At 36.5% G+C, this 19,310-nt stretch overlaps 1 protein-coding gene and 1 long non-coding RNA gene across 3 annotated transcripts; one reads left to right on the top strand and one right to left on the bottom strand.

Moving 5' to 3' along the window:
* Positions 1–6,070: 6,070 nt before the first annotated feature.
* Positions 6,071–12,048, bottom strand: LOC147872608 (fizzy-related protein homolog). Its single transcript, XM_087356078.1, has 6 exons — positions 12,045–12,048; positions 11,941–11,990; positions 11,341–11,473; positions 10,474–10,631; positions 9,208–9,405; positions 6,071–9,083 (listed from the first exon to the last, which is right to left on the bottom strand). The coding sequence occupies exons 1-6, from the start codon at positions 12,046–12,048 to the stop codon at positions 9,039–9,041; spliced, it is 588 nt and encodes a 195-aa protein (XP_087212204.1). The 3' UTR covers positions 6,071–9,038.
* A 326-nt stretch (positions 12,049–12,374) lies between these two features.
* Positions 12,375–18,452, top strand: LOC147872607 (uncharacterized). 2 transcript variants are annotated; one of them, XR_015537060.1, is made up of 3 exons: positions 12,375–12,533; positions 16,208–16,520; positions 17,014–18,452. It is a non-coding gene; the product is annotated as an uncharacterized LOC147872607 (long non-coding RNA). The 2 variants fall into 2 exon arrangements; XR_015537061.1 differs by having other exon boundaries at positions 16,208–16,682.
* The last annotated feature ends 858 nt before the right edge of the window (positions 18,453–19,310 follow it).

The raw sequence follows: 19,310 nt of genomic DNA, 5'->3' as shown, positions 1-19,310 counted from the left end.
TGCCATCTATGCATATCATGAAATAACACAAGAATGCAGGGGTGCCAACAGATGTATTTCGTTCACATAATTCGGCAAAGTAATCGTTTATACCTGGCTATATTGTTTTATTCTACAAATTAGTAAAAGCGTTCAGAGGGGACCTCTGTTTTGCATAAATCATATCACCTTAGGATATGAACTGCTAGCGAGGAAATGTTAAAATGGACAAGGCTCACAGGAAACGTTTTAGAATTACGCAGGTTACCGATACTGAAATTTTGAACGAATGTGTAAAATGATTGGCTATATTAGGGTAGCAATTTACCTAAGAGCTGTACCAAATTTAAACAATACTAAAATATATGTATTTTCATAAACTGGGGAAACTGAGAACGTTATTAAGAAAACGGCTCTGACCAGGGGAAGTGGGCACGGAATTACAGAAGTTCATCAGGAACAAGGAGAGTAACATATTTTCGTTACATATAACAAAACGGAAAGAGGTAAAATTTCGAGTGCAGTTTATAGAAGTAGGAAGTATAAGTAACCATATTTGTTTGTTCCATCATTACTATCGAGGAAACGTGTACGACAATTTTACTTCACTTTCCATGTACTACAGTATTATGTAGGTTCTTTAATCGTTTGCAATTTTAATGTTGTTTGTTGTAAGAAATAATGCCACTGAAGTTCTTTGGCTTGTGAAAACACTATTTCCCAAGTAAAAGAAATTGCGATAAGGCAGTTTTGAAAGGAGTGTTGGGTGGCCCTCCAATAGGATAGAATTATGAATTAAAGGACAACAATCCCTTGATGGATAAAAGAATGCAATTTATGGGACAGGGGAAAGAATTAACAAAATAAATTCTGCTAAAATGAGAACCATTCAGACTGGAAAAAAGGAGTTAACAGGAATTCAAGTTGGTGAGAAGATGAACTATGTTATGCTTCTTCTGAAGTGTAAATAACGTCAACTTTTATAAAAATTCGTAGAAGAAACAATTTTCTAGGAAATGATACAAGACAGAGAAGAAGAAAAAAACACTTTAAATCCTAACAGTCCCCAAATTCCACAAAGTAATATTGATATAAATAAATGGCAAAGCTTCCCTCATTCTTAAATAATCTTCATCAATTGTGTCATGCCCAGCTTGCCATGAATTGCAATAAAACACTGCTAAATCATAAATCCCAGATTTTAAGCCTGTCCAGCAGCCCTGTTTAAACCCCTCTTCCAGAACGACATACAAGAGTCCTAAAACGTTGCATACCGTGCAGTGTATTGATACATAAAATCATGCATACAAATGAATCTGTTTACACACAAAGTGTTATTTAATATGTAAACAATTTTGTTGGCGTACTTGATTTTATATGTGACATACAACAGGTTAATCACCACACAACGATGTATGGGGGATGGAGGTACAGCACCACAGAATTCTAAATTTGGAACTATGTAGATGAGTGATGAGCTTTAAGCTCTGGCCAGTAGGGAAAGAGCATGGATACTGATACATTCCATAAAAGGCTAAATGAACTCCAGGGTCAGTGTGGATGTGAATACAAAAGAAATATTCTCTGCCTCTGCCAGGAGTGAAACCACGGTCTTTAGAGTAGTATGAATGTCAGACTTTTAGCACAACTGTAAAGTGATCTAGGAATTCTGTATATATTGTTAAAGGATTTGGTTCTTATTTCATTTTTAAAAACTGTGTCTTTAGGTTAATACCACATTATAGGCTAGGTGTTTAAATTTTAGGCAAGATGAAGTTGCATGTCACTCTCATGGGTTCAGGAAATTCTGAAAGGTTAATCTGCGGCCATTTCAGCATATGGAACCACTATTATCCCAGGCATGTCTTTCAGATATTACCACACTACGTACTGATAAGCTACTATTTATCTTAACTAGCAAGCTTAAATCATGCTTGTAATGGTGTACTCTTTGGGGTACATTGATGTTTGAACGAGAACAAAGGCCGCTGTTACGTGATGATTTGTCCCATAATTTTGTTGAACTACATGTTTAGTAATGACAGGTAATTCATGCACTAATGCTACAAGCGGGATAATGGAAATTCGAGTGATCGTTCACCTCTGCTTAGGCATTTGAACGTGAGGCCAGCAGCCAGCTAGTTGGCTTTGCCTCTCTGGAGCTGTTACGCCAAAGATTTTAAATTATAACCAGAAAAGGACCACAGATCTGATGATGATTCTATTATGTCCTTGCACTCTTATTACAGTGTGAGTTACTGAAGCTTACTTCTTACAGGGATTGGTAATACAGATGTTTCACCATGTATCTGGTTTAAATTGATTAAAATATCTGAGGTGCTTACTGCCTCTGAAACTGCAGTGAATTTCTACGAGACTACATGACACAAAACTCCAGAAGATAGCAAACTACTTTATTTATCTCGACGAGAACCTGATATCTAATTTCGCTTCTTATGGTTCAAAGTAGGCTATGTAAGGCTGTGTTAAATAAACGATATCACTCACTCATCAAACAGCTTAGTGATAGAATTATCAGTGAAACATGTTGTGACATGATTTTGCAGTTAAGCTAACATACAGAAGTAAAAGTGAGGAACAATTTGGTTATTTTCTTATATTCTTCAGGTCTGAAGGTTTTAAACCACCGTCACAGTTGCATGGCACATATAAGGAACTGTGAACTGCAACAAAAGTAGGGCACTTGAAATTTCCTTAAGTCTGAAATTAATTAGTAACATCTTTAAACAGCCTACCAAAATCCTACTGCAAACCTGAAGATGGAGGCAACATGCTCCTCTGAAATGGCCCAAGTGGCATAAGGTTGCAGATTTCCACAAGGCGAGACCTCAAAATAAAAAAAGTAGTGGCTTTAAAAGATCCTTTATGTAGAACAACATTAGTCAGAATTCCAGAATTATGAATTCAGGTACCATTTTACTACAGAATATGCCAATGTAACTGTAAAGCTTCTTTAGCATAACTAGTCAATGCAACATTTTCTTTACACTTTCTATGAAAAATATTTACCCCTTTTAGTGTTAATACACAAGAATTAATTCAGAATGAAAGGACATATATTTTTATACTTCAGTACATTTCTGGCATGAAACAGTTATTATCTTTTCAGCACTCTGGAAAGTATATGCAATTTTGTACATTATACAGAGTGGGGCAGCATTCTTTCTTCATTCCCAAGAACTGAACTTGAGGCAGCTGGTCTCACAGTCTATTTATTGCTCTGACTCCCCTACCTACAACTGCCTCCATGGTACGTAGCGAGACAGCTTGACTTTAATAACCTTTATTGGGTCAATACTGGTAAATACATACAGCTAGAAATCATAATGGAATGTTGTAGAGAGGAATGAATAAAACTGCACTATTACAACTGCTATAAAATGCCTTTAAATAAAGGACAATAGAGGTTTGCTAGTGTGAAGCAAGTCCAGATGGAATGTGCTAACGATGAGGAATGCTCATTTTATAATCCTTCTGAGGGACCTTCTTTACATCTCCATTGCTTGGAGTCTTGTTTGCATTTGCTGTAATTAATTATAAAATGTTGACAGTCACATCATTAGTTTCCCTTTCTGCTTCCCTCATCCTGACTTCATAAACGTTTTTAACAATATCCAAGCTCTGACATCCAATGTGTCTCTATATCAATCAAAAAACTAAAGCTTAAAGTTACCTAACTACATGATCTGGGTCCAGAACAATATAAACATTTTCAAGGCTTTTTAGGCAAAAGTTTAAAATGTCTTCTTGGATAGAATTTTGATTCTACAAATTTGTATTTAGAGCTGTAAACATCTCAGTACAAAATGTTATTTTAAGGTTATAGAGGGATAGAAAAGTCTCACAGATTTAAGCTCTGTGTATTAGAATGCTGATTGTTTCTTCCTACTGCAAACATCTTTTGGCAATATCCAACATGATTAGGAAAACAACAAAAGCTGCACTGTTCAACACCTAGAATGTTTGCTGCAGGTTCCAGTCATGTTCCTATTATTCTCCCAATGTAAATGTGATGGAAACAGGCATGTGGGAATTTTGCTTTTTAATTGTTTGCACAAATGGAGAAGAAGGACATTGATTTCAGTTTTAAAGCATATTTCCTCCACTTCTTGGCTGGAAATATTGATTTCTCAAATGCAACTCGTAGTCTCCTGCACTTGACTGGCTGAGTGGATATATTAACAGGTAGTATTTTAAAAGTCTGTAATCTGCAAAGATGCCTCACGCACTATACCCTGACTACATAAAAGTGAAGGAGGTTTTAATTAAGAGAACAAAATAATGTGACTGTGTACCAAAGAATTTTAAGGCAATGAAAATTGATTTTCTATATGCTGTGTTATCTTTACCTAATTTCTTATCCTCATAATCAACCAGAAATTAGTTCTTGGGCACGTTGTGATTCAGAAGCAACCTTCATCTCTATATTCATAAATTATTTTAGTTATCGTACTGTGTGGGTGTTAACAGAGGTTGAAGGTGCTGTTGCCATGAAAATGTTGAGTGTCTGCCAGTCACATAAAGGACTCCAGGACGGTAAGGCGAAGATGATCTTTGTCTCTCTTTTCCTTCTCTTTTGATCGCAAGAAAACTGTTCACTTTGATTTTGTTGAAAGTTACGCATCGTGACAATGACCCTGGTAATGATGCACTTGCTGTCTACGAGTTTTGGGCCAGAAATTGATGTTGAAACTGGACCATCCACCAGATTCACCACATTTGGCTATTACCAAAACTGAACACTCGTTTGAGGGGCCACAGAATTTCAGGGACATGCAATGGCCATTCTGAAAAGCATTCCTAAAAAGGAGTTACAGAAACATTACCAGCAGAGGATAAACCGGTTCACAAAGTGTATTGGTATGCAGGAAGACTGCTTCAAACATGACAGCAACCATTATTGTACAAGTACTTAAAGACAGCTTTTATGGGGCATTTCAGGGATGTAATTGTCACACCTCGTGAAACAAACATATAAACATATATGTCATATGTTCAAGTTTGAAAAATGGAAATTTATTCTGAACTTCACAGGAAAAAATCTGTACCTCAGAAGATAGCCATTCCATTCCGTTATTCCACAGATATTTGAGACTATATTATTGGATCATAAAGTGGTGATTTCAGAGAATGAAGTTAATGCCATGCACTACTAATAAATCTCATTCTAAGGGTTTTAAGACAGGTAACAAAAGAGGCTTATATTTCAGTGATGACAGCTTACTCTAAGGTAGAAAAGTAATTATCCTGAAAACTCATTAACTCACACAACAGAAGAAGAATATTAAATATTGAAAATTGTAATATAACAACTGCAAGAACTAAACAGTTATTTCAATTAGTTTTTGTACAAAGCAAGAACTTAATGAGTAAATTATCAAGAATTTCATTTATGAGACAGACTGCACACTTCAAAAGTGCAGAATGACAAACATTACACTGGCACAGGGCACCGAATGTGACCAGTAAACAACACCATTTACAATTGTGAAAGCAAACACATATTTAAGCCATGAATGCACGACATAAAGGATTCACATTATCATCAACAGGTGCATTTTTATATCATTTTATTTGGGTGGAATATGAAATCACATTAAACAGTTTGCTCATATGAGTCCCATGTTGTAAGTTAAAACCCACCTACAAGCATGTGATGGCTACGTTCAAATTGTGTCCACCTCAATTCCTGGCAGTTTGCTTCCTGCTGCTGCACTGGCAAGTGTCAGTGGATTCCGCATTTACTGAGACACACTGTATGAGACTGCAGACAAGATGATGGAATAATGTGCCTGATAATTGCTACAATACATACACTCCATGTACAGCAGGTATGGGTGGTTGATAATGACCCATTATCACTCCAAATGAGGATTTGTCTGAGAAATAAATGAATAATAACAGAACACAAGTGAAAGGAAACAATGAAGAATTGGGAAGCAAGAATCTTATATCCTTTTCCGTCCTCAAACATTAATACTCTACTGTTTTTTGTTAAAAAAAATATATATAAAGGCCAAAGAGCTGATTACTTATCAAAAGTACTTCTTTCTGGGTAAAAGAGTGAAGATCAGTCTCATATATAATAATATATTTAAAATTAAAAATACAACACAATTTAATGAAAAAACAATCATATACACATTGAGTCAAAAGTATGCTTCCAAACTATGTGTGTATTCCTCGATCAAAAATAGGAAAAAATGTTTTTATGAACATGTGGCCTCAAAAACTTATTTTTCAAAATAACAGCTAAATATAAGTTTCAATGTATGCAATTATTGCCAAGTATAAGGTTAGGGATGTTTCTTTGTAACACATGCTCAAAGGTTGCTCCTCCATTCTCAACACATGCCCATGCACAATGCACACAACAGGGTTTCTTCGAATCATCAGGCACGCATTCTGCCAGTACAATCACATACCTTGTAAACATACTTTTGACTCACTCTATATACTTGAAAAGGCTACATAGCTGATTACTTACAAAGAGATTTAAGAACCATGTACTTCTGGGTATATGGCATTAAAGAGTAAACATGAGTCTTATCTAACTATATACACAGTGCGGCAACTGGAAAACGGGACTGCTGCTGGAAAAAAATTATGGTTCCATGTATGAGCAATCTGAGCATTGTATATTCAAAGTAGCTTTCTCCTGCACGTACACGCTACACACAACGACAATGAAGCAAATGAGAGGAATGGCGGATGGCCGTGTCTGGAATTCTGTTCAGTACTCTCGTTACAGCCCTTTGAATGGTGTCCACGTCATCAAATAACAGCCTTTCAGTGGTGCTTTGAGTTTTGGAAACAAAAAGTAGTCACACGGTGCTAAGTCTGGTGAATATGGTTGATGCGACAATACACAGACTTTTTTGGTGACCAAAAACTCCCTAACAATGAGAGCCTTATGGCTCGGCACTTTGTCTTGCAACAGGAAGCAACTGCCGTCTTCTCGATACTGAGGCAATACACGACGGATTCTCTGAAGCAAACGTTTCAAAATGTCCAGATAGTTGGCAGCAGTAACTGTCTCGCCACTGGGTATGAACACTTTGCGCACAATTCCCTCACTGTCGTAGAAAATGGTTATCATTGTTTTGATTTTTAATCTTTCTTGACTTGGGGAGAGTTTGCAGACTTCCACTCCGCAATTTGTAGCTCTGTTTCGGGGTCGTACTGGAAACATCACGTCTCGTCACCCTTAATGATCGAATTCAGGAAGTTGGGTTTGTTTTCAGTGGCATGAATGAGTTCCCTGCAGTGTTCAACTCAGAGCTGTGGTTGATCGTCTGTTAATGAATCTGGAACAAACCGCGCAAGACCTTACATTATTTTCAAATCCTAAGTTATTATTTGTCAAATGGTTTCCTTATTAACGCACAGATCATCTGAAATCATTCGAAGCATTGCACATCGATCATTGGTGATTATTTCTCGCACCTTTTCAATCAACTTTGGCGTTCAAATCGTTTTTGTTGGGCTAGGATGTTCGTTTTCCACTGACTCTCTTCCATGGCAGAAACTGTTATGCCATTCAAAAACAAGTGTATGAGACAGACAATTATCTCCGTACTCTTGCTTCATCATTCAAAACGTTTCCATGGAACTTTTGCCCAGGAGAACACAAAATTTGATGTTCGATCTTTGTTCCACTCTTGCTTCACAACACACACACAAGAGAAACGTCTACTTCAGCTCACACTACCTTCTCAAATGGTGGCAATGTATGATGACATTCAGTGTGTAGATGAGGGAGAAAGCTACTTTGAAAATACAATGCTCAGATTGCTCATATGGAACCATAATTTTCTTCCATCACCAGTCCCGTTTTCTTCTTATCTAACTATATATTTGAAAATAAAAATACAACACAATTAAATATCGAACAATTTAATGAAAAACAATCATAAACACACTGAGTCAAAAGTATGCTTTCAAACTGTGTGTGTATTCCTCGATCAAAAATAGGAAAATATGTTTTTATGAACATGTGGCCTCAAAAGCTTATTTTTCAAAATAATAGCCAAAAATAAGTCTCAATGACAGGGATGTTTCTTTGTAAGAGATGCTCAAAGGTCGCTCCTCCATTCTCTACACATGCCCAAGCACGATGCACAGAACAGGGTTTCCTCGAAACATCAGGCACGCATTCTGCCAGTACAATCACATACTCTGTAAACATACTTTTGACTCACTCTGTATACATATATATATATATATATTTGAAAAGGCTAAATAGCTGATTACTTACAAAGGGATTTAATACCATGTACTTCTGGGTAGATGGCTTTAAAGAGTAAATACAAGTCTTATCTAACTATATATTTGAAAATAAAAATACAACACAATTAAATATCAAACAATTTAATGAAAAAGAATCATATACACACTGAGTCAAAAGTATGCTTACAAACTGTGTGTGTATTCCTCGATCAAAAATTGGAAAAATGTTTTGAAGAACATGTGGCCTCAAATGCTTATTTTTCAAAATAATAGCCAAAAATAAGTCTCAATGTATGCCTTTAAAACCAAGTATAAGGACAGGGATGTTTCTTTGTAACATGCTCAAAGGTTGCTCCTCCATTCTCTACACATGCCCGAGCACGATACACAAAACAGGGTTTCCTCGAATCATGAGGCATGCATTCTGCCAGTACAATCACATACTTTGTAAACATACTTTTGACTCACTCTGTATACATATATATATATGAAAAGGCAAAATAGCTGATTCCTCACAGAGATTTAAGAACCATGTACTTCTGGGTATTTGGCATTAAAGAGTAAAGACGAGTCTTCTCTAACTATATCTTTGAAAATAAAAATTCAACACAATTAAATATAACGAAGTAACTAACTATATGATTTGGGAACCCAAAGGTTCGTCATTTAATAAAACAAAGACCTCGACCAGACCCAGTCCTGAGCCAACTAATCCAAACTCTTTCAGCTGCTATCTCCCACACGTCCCAACTAACAATATACTCTCATGTATATCTAGGTCTCCCCAGCGTTCTTCCCCTCAGTCTTCTTCATCTGAAGCTGGTGTAGAGATCCAACACTGATGATTTCTTCTCCTGAAACAAGAGATGAAAATTACATGAAGCATTTTTATTAATGTCCACAAATGTAACCTTAAAAAAATGTTAACATTACAAGATACAAGTTTCCCCCTCCCAATGAATGAGTTAAACATCTTACCTTCTGTGAACGATTTTTATAGAAGATTTTCCAGAAGTGCAGTGTCTCATCTCCAGCCCCAGTTACGATGTCTTCTCCATCTGGAGACACAGCAACATAGGGCACTCCAGATGAATGTCCCGTGAGACTTGCTACCTGGGACATGCGGGGATATCTCCAAATATGTATATGGTTCTTCAACCCACCATGGGTGCTAACCTACAACAAACAATTAAATTTCCATAAGAAATGGAATTAAAAGTAACAATCTGGAATAATATCCATACCAAATTCCATGAAAATTTGTCAGCCATTCTCATTTAACAGGTAATGATGCGAACAATGACACAGCCAATGACATCATCAGTTAATGCACAGGATAATGGATATTGGCGTCACTGTAGATCGTAATCCAGATACCTCACAACTTGTACCATGTCATGTTGGTATTACAGATTGCAGAGTACAATTACGGAGTACTTTACAAGCCAAGTGTCTAGAGTTGTAAGTGTATGGAAGTACAAAGAAAACTTATCAGGTCCTCTACACGGACTCAAACATGCCTAGACAACACGTATTGGTACATCGCATGCACCAAAGGTATTCTAGGAAAAGGCAAATACAGCTCATCATTTAAATGTTTCTGGTTCACAATGTCTCCAGGGATGATCTTTTCAGGCCTCTGCCAACTCTGGGCAAGTCTAGAATCTCCTGTTCACAACAGAGCAGATTCCATTACCCCAAACAAAACGGCGATTACTAAGACGGGCCCTAAAGTTTACTGAGTGCTCTGAATCACAGTGGGGGGTACGGTATACTCCATTTCCCAAGAATTTATTTTTGGAAAATGTGAAGACATCAGTTCATAAGCAAAATCCGAGAGATGTGGATGATTGAAAACCCTGTTAATTCCTCTGTAAACGACAAGTATTAACCTAATGAAAGCTTATTCGATGTAAAGCTGGCCCTTTTACACTGCCAACATAGGGTGAAGGTAAGGAACCGTCCCAAGTGGAGACGACTTCGCAGTTATAATTTTATGGTTGCATTAAGTGCAATCTTCACCAAAGAACAAATGTACAGATTTTATAAATTATGTCTGAAGCAAATGGAATTTCAAAATTATGTTTGCCTATCTTAAGGAGTTCACAATATATATTTCAATTTAATCTTCTATTCTCAAATACTTAACCGTCCACAAAAAAATTAAAAATACAATTCTTACTTCTATCAACAATATCGTTCCATGTACAAATTGCAGATCACATCGACATGCAAGGAACTTACCAGTTCAGAGGAATGTTTAGACCAGATAAGATTACAGACTTGAGATCCAGTGTCCACAAACTGCTTTGGTTGTCCTGTGAGTGTTTTCCAGAAACGAATACACCGATCAGCTCCACCGCTAGCCAAGAGTCCACGTTGTTGCGGGGACCAGGCAATAGCTGTAAAGTAAAATTTATTTGAGTATATTACTACATCGTGTGCACATGATCATCAGCATGGTACAAGATTCCGCATAAAATATTAACATAAACAAAGAGAACAGAGAAGGCAACTACGAGAAACATGAAGAAATTTACTTTGCAAATTATGAATGCTGCACAGAACAGTGAAATCAATGGCATCCAAAGAATATGAGCACCATGTTGGAGAAACTATGAACTTGTATCAGTTATATTACGCTCTTCTCAATTTTCCGTTCCAGCACTCAATTATGAATCATGTGAAGCAGCAAATACTATATACAGTACAGGGGAAAAGAAATGCATTTTCATATTTTTGTGTGTGTGTGTGTGTGTGTAGAGATGATCTCGAGTATTTCAATTTATGCTAAGGGCATGGTATGATGGCATTCCACAAAATTTACTCCTATTCATTTTCAATCAACCCCTTCCACAATCAATATCGTTTTGAAAACATGAACCAAAACATAACATTCTTTTTATTTCCCATTAGGAATATATCCACAAAAATGTGATGTAAGGGCAAGGATTGGAACCGATTCTTCCAGCACTTATGGTTTTAAGTACATCATTTTCTTGCAGCAAAGCCTGCAAAAACATGTGACAATATAATAACAATATTTACTCACTTCAGAGAATCTTATTTTAATCTGTCACAAATGTGGATGATAAACACAATGATTTCTACCTTTCACTGCTGCCAAATGCTGCTTGTAAGTCTGGACAGGTGAGTCTGAATGGAGATTCCAAATACTGAGACGACTGTCACTGCCACCGGATGCCAGGCTCTGCTTGTCTGGAGACCACTTCAAGCCGCAAACCTTTATTTACAGTAATTGAAATTGATGACAATAATTTTAAAACATATTTTTCAGCAATAATTATAATACAATGAATAAAAGTTACAACTACTGAAATAATAGAAGTTACAACAGCTATTATTGTAATAGAGAGTAGGAAAAATTAAATTTCTGCTATTGTGAAAGGATATGTCACAAGACACAGCTCACCCTCTTCTCTAAGGTATTAAGGAGTATTGAAACGCAGGTATCAGAATCTAACAAATTTCACTAAAGTAGCTTTATCAAATGAATAAGAAACTACAGTACCATTACAAATTAAACCAGTTCATTTTAAAAGACAGAACATTAAGAGAATCAAGGTAATGACACACACACACATAGTCAATGTAGGAAAGCACTTAAGCACAAACCTACTTACCTAATTACATCAATTAGTCCAACGATTTCTACAAATTAATTTATATATCCCGTGTATGTTTACGAACCTTGAATATTACAGATTTCAGTAAAAAAGAGGAAAGGCACTCCGTCTCAACTCAGAAAGTTGTTAAAGACAAAAGAGTATCACCAATGAAGTAACGTCACCTACTCATGCCATCTATGCATATCATGGAATAACACAAGAATGCAGGGGTGTCAATAAGTTTATTTCGTTCACATAATTCAGCAAAGGAATCATTTATTACCTGTCTATATTGTTTTATTCTACAAATTAGTAAAAGCGTTGAGAGGGGATCCCGGTTTTGCATAAATCATTTCACCTTAAGATATGAACTGCTAGCGAGGATACATTAAAATGGACAAGGCTCACAGGAAACGTTTTAGAATTACGCAGGTTACCAATACTGAAATTTTGAACGAATGTGTAAAATGATTGGCTATATTAGCATGGCAAATTACCAAAGAACTCTACCAAATTTAAACAATACTAAAATATACGTATTTTCATAAACTGGGGAAACTAAGAACGTTATTAAGAAAACGGCTCTGACCAGGGGAAGTGGGCAAGGAATTACACAAGTTCATCAGGAACAAGGATAGTAACATCTTTTCGTTACATATAACAAAACGGAAAGAGGTAAAATTTCGAGTGCAGTTTATAGAAGTAGGAAGTATAACTAACCATATTTGTTTGTTCCATCATTACTATCGAGGAAACGTGTACGACAATTTTACTTCACCTTCCATGTACTACAGTATTATGTAGGTTCTTTAATCGTTTGCAATTTTAATGTTGTTTGTTGTAAGAAGCAATGCCACTGAAGTTCTTTGGCTTGTGAAAACACTATTTCCCACGTAAAAGAAATTGTGATAAAGCAGTTTTGAAAGGAGTGTTGGGTGGCCCTCCAATAGGATAGAATTATGAATTAAAGGACAACAATCCCTTGATGGATAAAAGGATGCAATTTATATGACAGGGGAAATAATTAACAAAATAAATTCTGCTAAAATGAGAACCATTCAGACTGGAAAAAAGGAGTTAACAGGAATTCAAGTTGATGAGAAGATGAACTATGTTATGCTTCTTCTGAAGTGTAAATAACGTCAACTTTTAAAAAAATACGAAGAAAAAACAATTTTCTTGGAAATGATACAAGACAGAGAAGAAGAAAAAAGCACTTTAAATCCTAACAGTCCCCAAATTCCACAAAGTAATATTGATATAAATAAATGGCAAAGCTTCCCTCATTCTTAAATAATCTTCATCAATTGTGTCATGCCCAGCTTGCCATGAATTGCAATAAAACACTGCTAAATCATAAATCCCAGATTTTAAGCCTGTCCAGCAGCCCTGTTTAAACCCCTCTTCCAGAACGACATACAAGAGTCCTAAAACGTTGCATACCGTGCAGTGTATTGATACATACAATCATGCATACAAATGAATCTGTTTACACACAAAGTGTTATTTAATATGTAAAGAATTTCATTGGCGTACTTGATTTTATATGTGACATACAACAGGTTAATCACCATACAACCATGTATGGGGGATGGAGGTACAGCACCACAGAATTCTAAATTTGGAACTATGTAGATGAGTGATGAGCTTTAAGCTCTGGCCAGTAGGGAAAGAGCATGGATACTGATACATTCCATAAAAGGCTAAATGAACTCCAGGGTCAGTGTGGATGTGAATACAAAAGGAATATTCTCTGCCTCTGCCAGGAGTGAAACCACGGTCTTTAGAGTAGTATGAATGTCAGACTTTTAGCACAACTGTAAAGTGATCTAGGAATTCTGTATATATTGTTAAAGGATTTGGTTCTTATTTCATTTTTAAAAACTGTGTCTTTAAGTTAATACCACATTATAGGCTAGGTGTTTAAATTTTAGGCAAGATGAAGTTGCATGTCACTCACTCATCAAACATTGTAGTGATAGAATGATCAGTGAGACATGTTGTGCCATGATTTTGCAGTTAAGCTAACATACATAAATAAAAGTGAGGAACAATATTGTTATTTTCTTATATTCTTCAGGTCTGAAGGTTTTAAACCACCGTCACAGTTGCATGGCACGTATAAGGAACTGTGAACTGCAACAAAAGTAGGGCACTTGAGATTTCCTTAGGTCTGAAATTAGTTAGTAACATCTTTAAGAACACAAACATATAGAAATACATACTTGCTGAGGAACTCCATTTGCATGTGTTAATAATAACTGTCACTGAATACAAAGTTTTCCGTTCCACAGACTTTGGCATGAAGCAGGAACAATTTTTATTGTACATTGTACTCGGGATGTTCACAGGATGTGATTCAGGAGGGACAATTACATACTGAACTTGGCTGTCTTCTGACCAACTGCAGTGAAAACCTCAAATCTCTCTAAAATTTTAAGAAAATTCTGTTTATTGACTGTAAAAGCTGCCCTAATATGTACCATGTAGGAAGATGTGGTATAGAACATACTCATTCGTAACCTAGGCACTAGATAAGGTTGAATTGTCAAATCCACGTCCCAGATACGGCTTTCCCCCAGAAAAGGACTCTGGTACTCACTGGATATGAGGCTGGTTGAACCCCAGAGCATGTCTGGATTCAGAGACTAGACAAAAAATCCTACGCCATGTTAGGGATCGAAATCGAATGAACAGTGTAGGAATACCCAAGCTTATTTATATATTCCCTTGGTAATTCATTGCTGTCATGAAAGAAGTCCAGAATTCCACAATTTCATGAGATGTTTTCAACTACTCTTATAAATTAGAATCAATTAGAATATTTGCTTGCATGCACCAGCTGTACCACTGTCCTTTAATGTTGAGATTACAATTTATTTAATTTATTTAGGTGTAGATTATGTATAACTTGAATTATACACCAACAACTTTGGGGGTACAAAGTTGAAGAGAAATTATATCTGGGGAATTCAAACAAAAAATGTTGAATACCACTGCCCTAGGGTGATGCCCCAGTGCTGATCAGTTACAAGGACAGTGATGTCAAACATAGGCAGTGCATTCAAAGGGCAGGGCAGGGGCCCTCAAATACAAGATATGGAATTTACCATTCCAGAACCTTTGAACTTTATGTACTATACGACAAAGAATATATATTTCTTTCTTTTTTCTGTCTGGCATTACATTCCGTTATTTATATTATTTCTTTTGTGTGAATCGTTTGTCATTCAATTCTCCATTTAACAGCTTAAAGCTGTCATTATACAATGATCACAGTGACCTTGTATTATGATTCAGTCCCATTTACTTCAACGTTAATTTATTTATTCTTTTACTTCGAAACGTCCTTTATAACAATTCAGTCACACTGCATTAGAATGTTACTTGCAATTCTCTGTGAGGTGAAACAAATCAGAAAAAACAATAATCAGGTGCCGGGGTTCCACATACTTAACTTACAAATCAGTGAAATGAACAGAGACAAATCTTACCAAATATTAAAAAATGCACTTAATGTAAAAGATGATCCTAGAGATGTTATAAACTAAAACACTTACACTAATTATGTGAGACTTGAAAATTAAGTGAGGTGAAAATTTGAATTGTACTTTTATGGGTCATGATGCCACATGATCCTGAAGCGGGTTACCAAAATTTTTGGGAAACTTATCTGCTTAATCTTCTACCCTGAAGATGGATACAATAGGCTTGTCTGTAAAATATTAAAAAATCTTAAAATGTACACAGAGTCATAATGCAGAAACCCATGATCTTTAATGACGGATTTCAGTAAAAGAAATAAGTAAAAATTCAACAATACTTTACTGCACAACCAAAAAGGAGGCAAAATTACTACTCAAGTCAACTAATGTATATTGCCATGCGTACCGCTGTTGTTGACTCTGGTGTTTATTTCTAACTTCTCATTACCCTGTTGACACCTACTTTCATTTAACCGATATGTCATCAACTGTGTGTACAGCGTAAGACTTTAATCTTGAGACTTGAGGGGTGAGGAAGTGGGGTGAAGGAGGCAGGAGGAAAGATAGCGTCAGCCTTTAACGCTTCGAACTTCCTGCATTCCTTGCAAGTCTCAAGATTACAGTCGCATACTATAACCACTAAGGACACTTGACAACACTTGCCCACTAAAATGCTAATACCAAGTAGCAGGAGAACTAACCAATCATGAGAAATCTGTCCATACAGCATATTTAGTCAATATAATTATTAAGAAAACAAAAATAAAAAGGAATAGCATCTACCTCATTTATTGATTATATGTAAAATATGGCTGGTACATGTTCTTAGTTGAAAAGAGAACCTGTCTTTCTGTATCCACTTAGCTGAATGAATGACGAAGAAAGCCCGGTTAAAGAAATCAAGCATCTGGTCGCACGCATGCGTACAACATCGGAATCCCCACATCTGATGTGGAAATGAGTGGCAGGCCTCCATCAAGCTGCACTATGACCCAGAAAATAATTGTAGAGACATGGGAGATGGGTCAGAAGACCCATGTTTATTGTCATCGTCACTGACAACATTGACTGCAACAGTATTTGATCTTCACCTCCTAAAATGTACCAGCAACCTGTCCCATTGGTGTACGCAGCTGAAGTCTGAACCTCTGAGCAGCCAGCTTCCTCTTATTGCTAAGTGAGAACACATTTTGAATGTGTACAAATTTGACAAAATGCATGCATAAGCTAACAAACACATACCTCAACTCTGTGACACAGAGTTCAATGAAGTTAAAGGTGGCTGCACAGGTGATGAGTCACACTGTAGCAGCAAGTCTCTACAACTTTGTATCTGCAGGTAAGAAATATTTCACTGCATTCAGTTATTTATAATGTCCTGTAGGGAAGGTAGTATGTATATAAATAAAGACAGTTTTTCCAAGTCCCAATACCCAGAATATAATTGTGATGAACAAATGTGCTATTTATTTTCTCCAAATACCCGTATAAAGAAAAGTGTCTGTTTCTGAAATGAATGAACGTAACAACGAGATATGTGAGCAAGGTGTCATTTTATTGTAATGCTTCTTTCAGGAATGTTCTGCAGCAAATACCTGGCTGCTGCCTCCTTCTTCAAGAAACCGATCAACTACTTGAAATTTTTAACAATGTATCATGTGCTTTCACAGGGAGGAACTATGGTGCCCACTTAACACAAGAGTCTTAATATAGGTCATTGGACCACAGCAAGTATGGGGAAAAGCAGCGAGATCTTTCCAAAGAACAACAGAAAATGTGTGCTGCTGTACATGCTGGTGAGATGAAAATGTTCTAGTAGCTTATGTCATCGGTTTCACTGCTAAACAGGTGCTTCCTGTTGTCCACTGTGATGCACGCAAGTTATGTCTGACATCAATCAATGTTATCAACCAATGCCTTAATATATTTCAAGGAGTTCAGTGATACAAAACAGTCTCTCACCTATGCCTCTGAGAAGTTGTAGGGACTGTATGTACGTCTGTCACTCTTCTGCAGGATATGATGGCAGATGTCGCCTACTTGGGCTGAAATAGCATATCACAGCTGCCATCAAGAACTTGGTTGGTGTTTGAAGAAGTCTGGCAGAGGGTAACAAAGTGAAAGATGAATATTCTGTCACATCAGTATGTCAGTAATAATGTAATGTCTCTTTACTTTTGCCTAGTAACTGAGGTTGCATACAGTAGCTACCTGACAACCCAATGAACAGTTCCGGTGTCCTGAACATATCAACTTTGTTCAGTCACAGGACAGACCATGCCATTTGAAAATGAGTAGTTAGTCATCAGTTATTAAATTGCTGGAAGGATGTGGCATCTATGACAAGCACTTGTAAACCAGCAGTGAAGAAGCTATACTTTTACAGCTACATACCTGTTTTCTTTTCCTAGTTGGCATTTCTGCTACTGTGGCCAAATTAAGTTCTTTTAGTGTAAAATGCTTTGCTCTGGGCTTCAAGGAAGATCTAGGATGATTGATGAATTTGAGTTCTGTATAAGCATTTGAAATTACAGGAATCGTGGAGGTTTCTTTCAGTGCACAAGTGCAGACAGCCGGTGGTTGTGTTTGGATTGCAGAGATTTGGGAGGAAGTTAAAGATCTGTCTGCATAGACAGGCACAGGTGTTGCAGTAAAGGACACAGAAACCTTGCTTTTGGTTCTGGTGGGGATATGGACACAAAAGTTACGTTCAGGTAGTGAGAGTAATTAATTCAGAGAACAGATATGTTAGGAAGGTTAGTTTAGGTTGCGGGGTTGAATGTGAAGGTGAATCTGAGCCATGTGCAGCTACTGCTCTCTTCAGGCATGACCTTTCTGAATTTCAGAAATCACTCCCCACAAAATGTTTGCTGCACAGCTTTTAGGTAGAGTTGATACTTCACAGTTGGCCGACCTTTTCTGCCCATGCCTTGGCACTGGAAAAATCAGATTACATTACAAACGTTTGCATAATTTAATATTTTTTGGTAGAAAGTCTGGGTTCAGGAGTTAATCAAAATGAAATAACTTATACTTGTATTCTCTTTGATAATTTGATATCAATGTAATATGAAAATATTCATTATTGCAAGAGATATTAAATAGATGATTTGTGTCTTGCTTTAAAATAAAACTTTAAGGTTGTTCTATTCACATATGAATATTTTATTGTAAAAGAACAGAATTTAAAATACCTGGACTGTGGTCTTGTGGAGTGTGAGGCTGCGTAGTCCTGTGGATAGTCCATATTCACAGACGTTGAAATAATTGAATGTCTTTATTGCACACATATATTACATAAGTTCAGATCCTTATAAGTTGAGTTATTGCATGTGACAAACCATAACTGAAATCTAATGTTACAGGACATCAAACATAAAATTAATTTTGAAACTATTATTACGTACAAATAAATTGAAAGAGTTATGGTAACTTGGGATATACAGCCACATTTTGTGAAAAGAGGATTTAACTTCACTAAGGTGAGGTGTATATTTTGTACAGTGAGGTGTTATACTGCTCATCCACCATGTAAGAACATGATTCTTTTCAGAAAGGGGCTTAATAACTACCATGATTACTTTCTACAAGGTGGCGGTCGTTGACACATTCAAAATATAATGCAACAATCCAATATGTCTCCTCTGTTTCTTAATTTAAGAACACCATCTCACTGCATAGATTAAACAGTGATGAATTGGACATAAATAACAAACAGAAGAAGAGGGAAACAGTCGTTGCTTATTGTAAGTTAGTATTCCAGAATATGGACCAGGGTAGTGTATTCAGTAAGTTGAACAGCTATGGATTAGACCCCATGGCTGGATTCCTGCCATGGGCAAGAAATTTTGTTTGCACCTCCTTCAATAAGGGTTATTCAACAGCTTCCATTCAGCTGTGTACAAGAAGCTCCTTCCCAGAATTAGAGACACCAGAGCATGATCCTGACCATTCACTTGAAACCAGT

Source organism: Zootermopsis nevadensis, unplaced genomic scaffold, assembly GCF_977971745.1.
Source record: "Zootermopsis nevadensis isolate Lab colony 2312 unplaced genomic scaffold, Znev_1.0 Znev_ptg000025l, whole genome shotgun sequence".
Lineage (NCBI taxonomy): Eukaryota > Metazoa > Arthropoda > Insecta > Blattodea > Termopsidae > Zootermopsis > Zootermopsis nevadensis.
The sequence above is the reverse complement of the archived record's forward strand: the minus strand, read 5'-3'. Positions and strand labels throughout refer to the sequence as shown.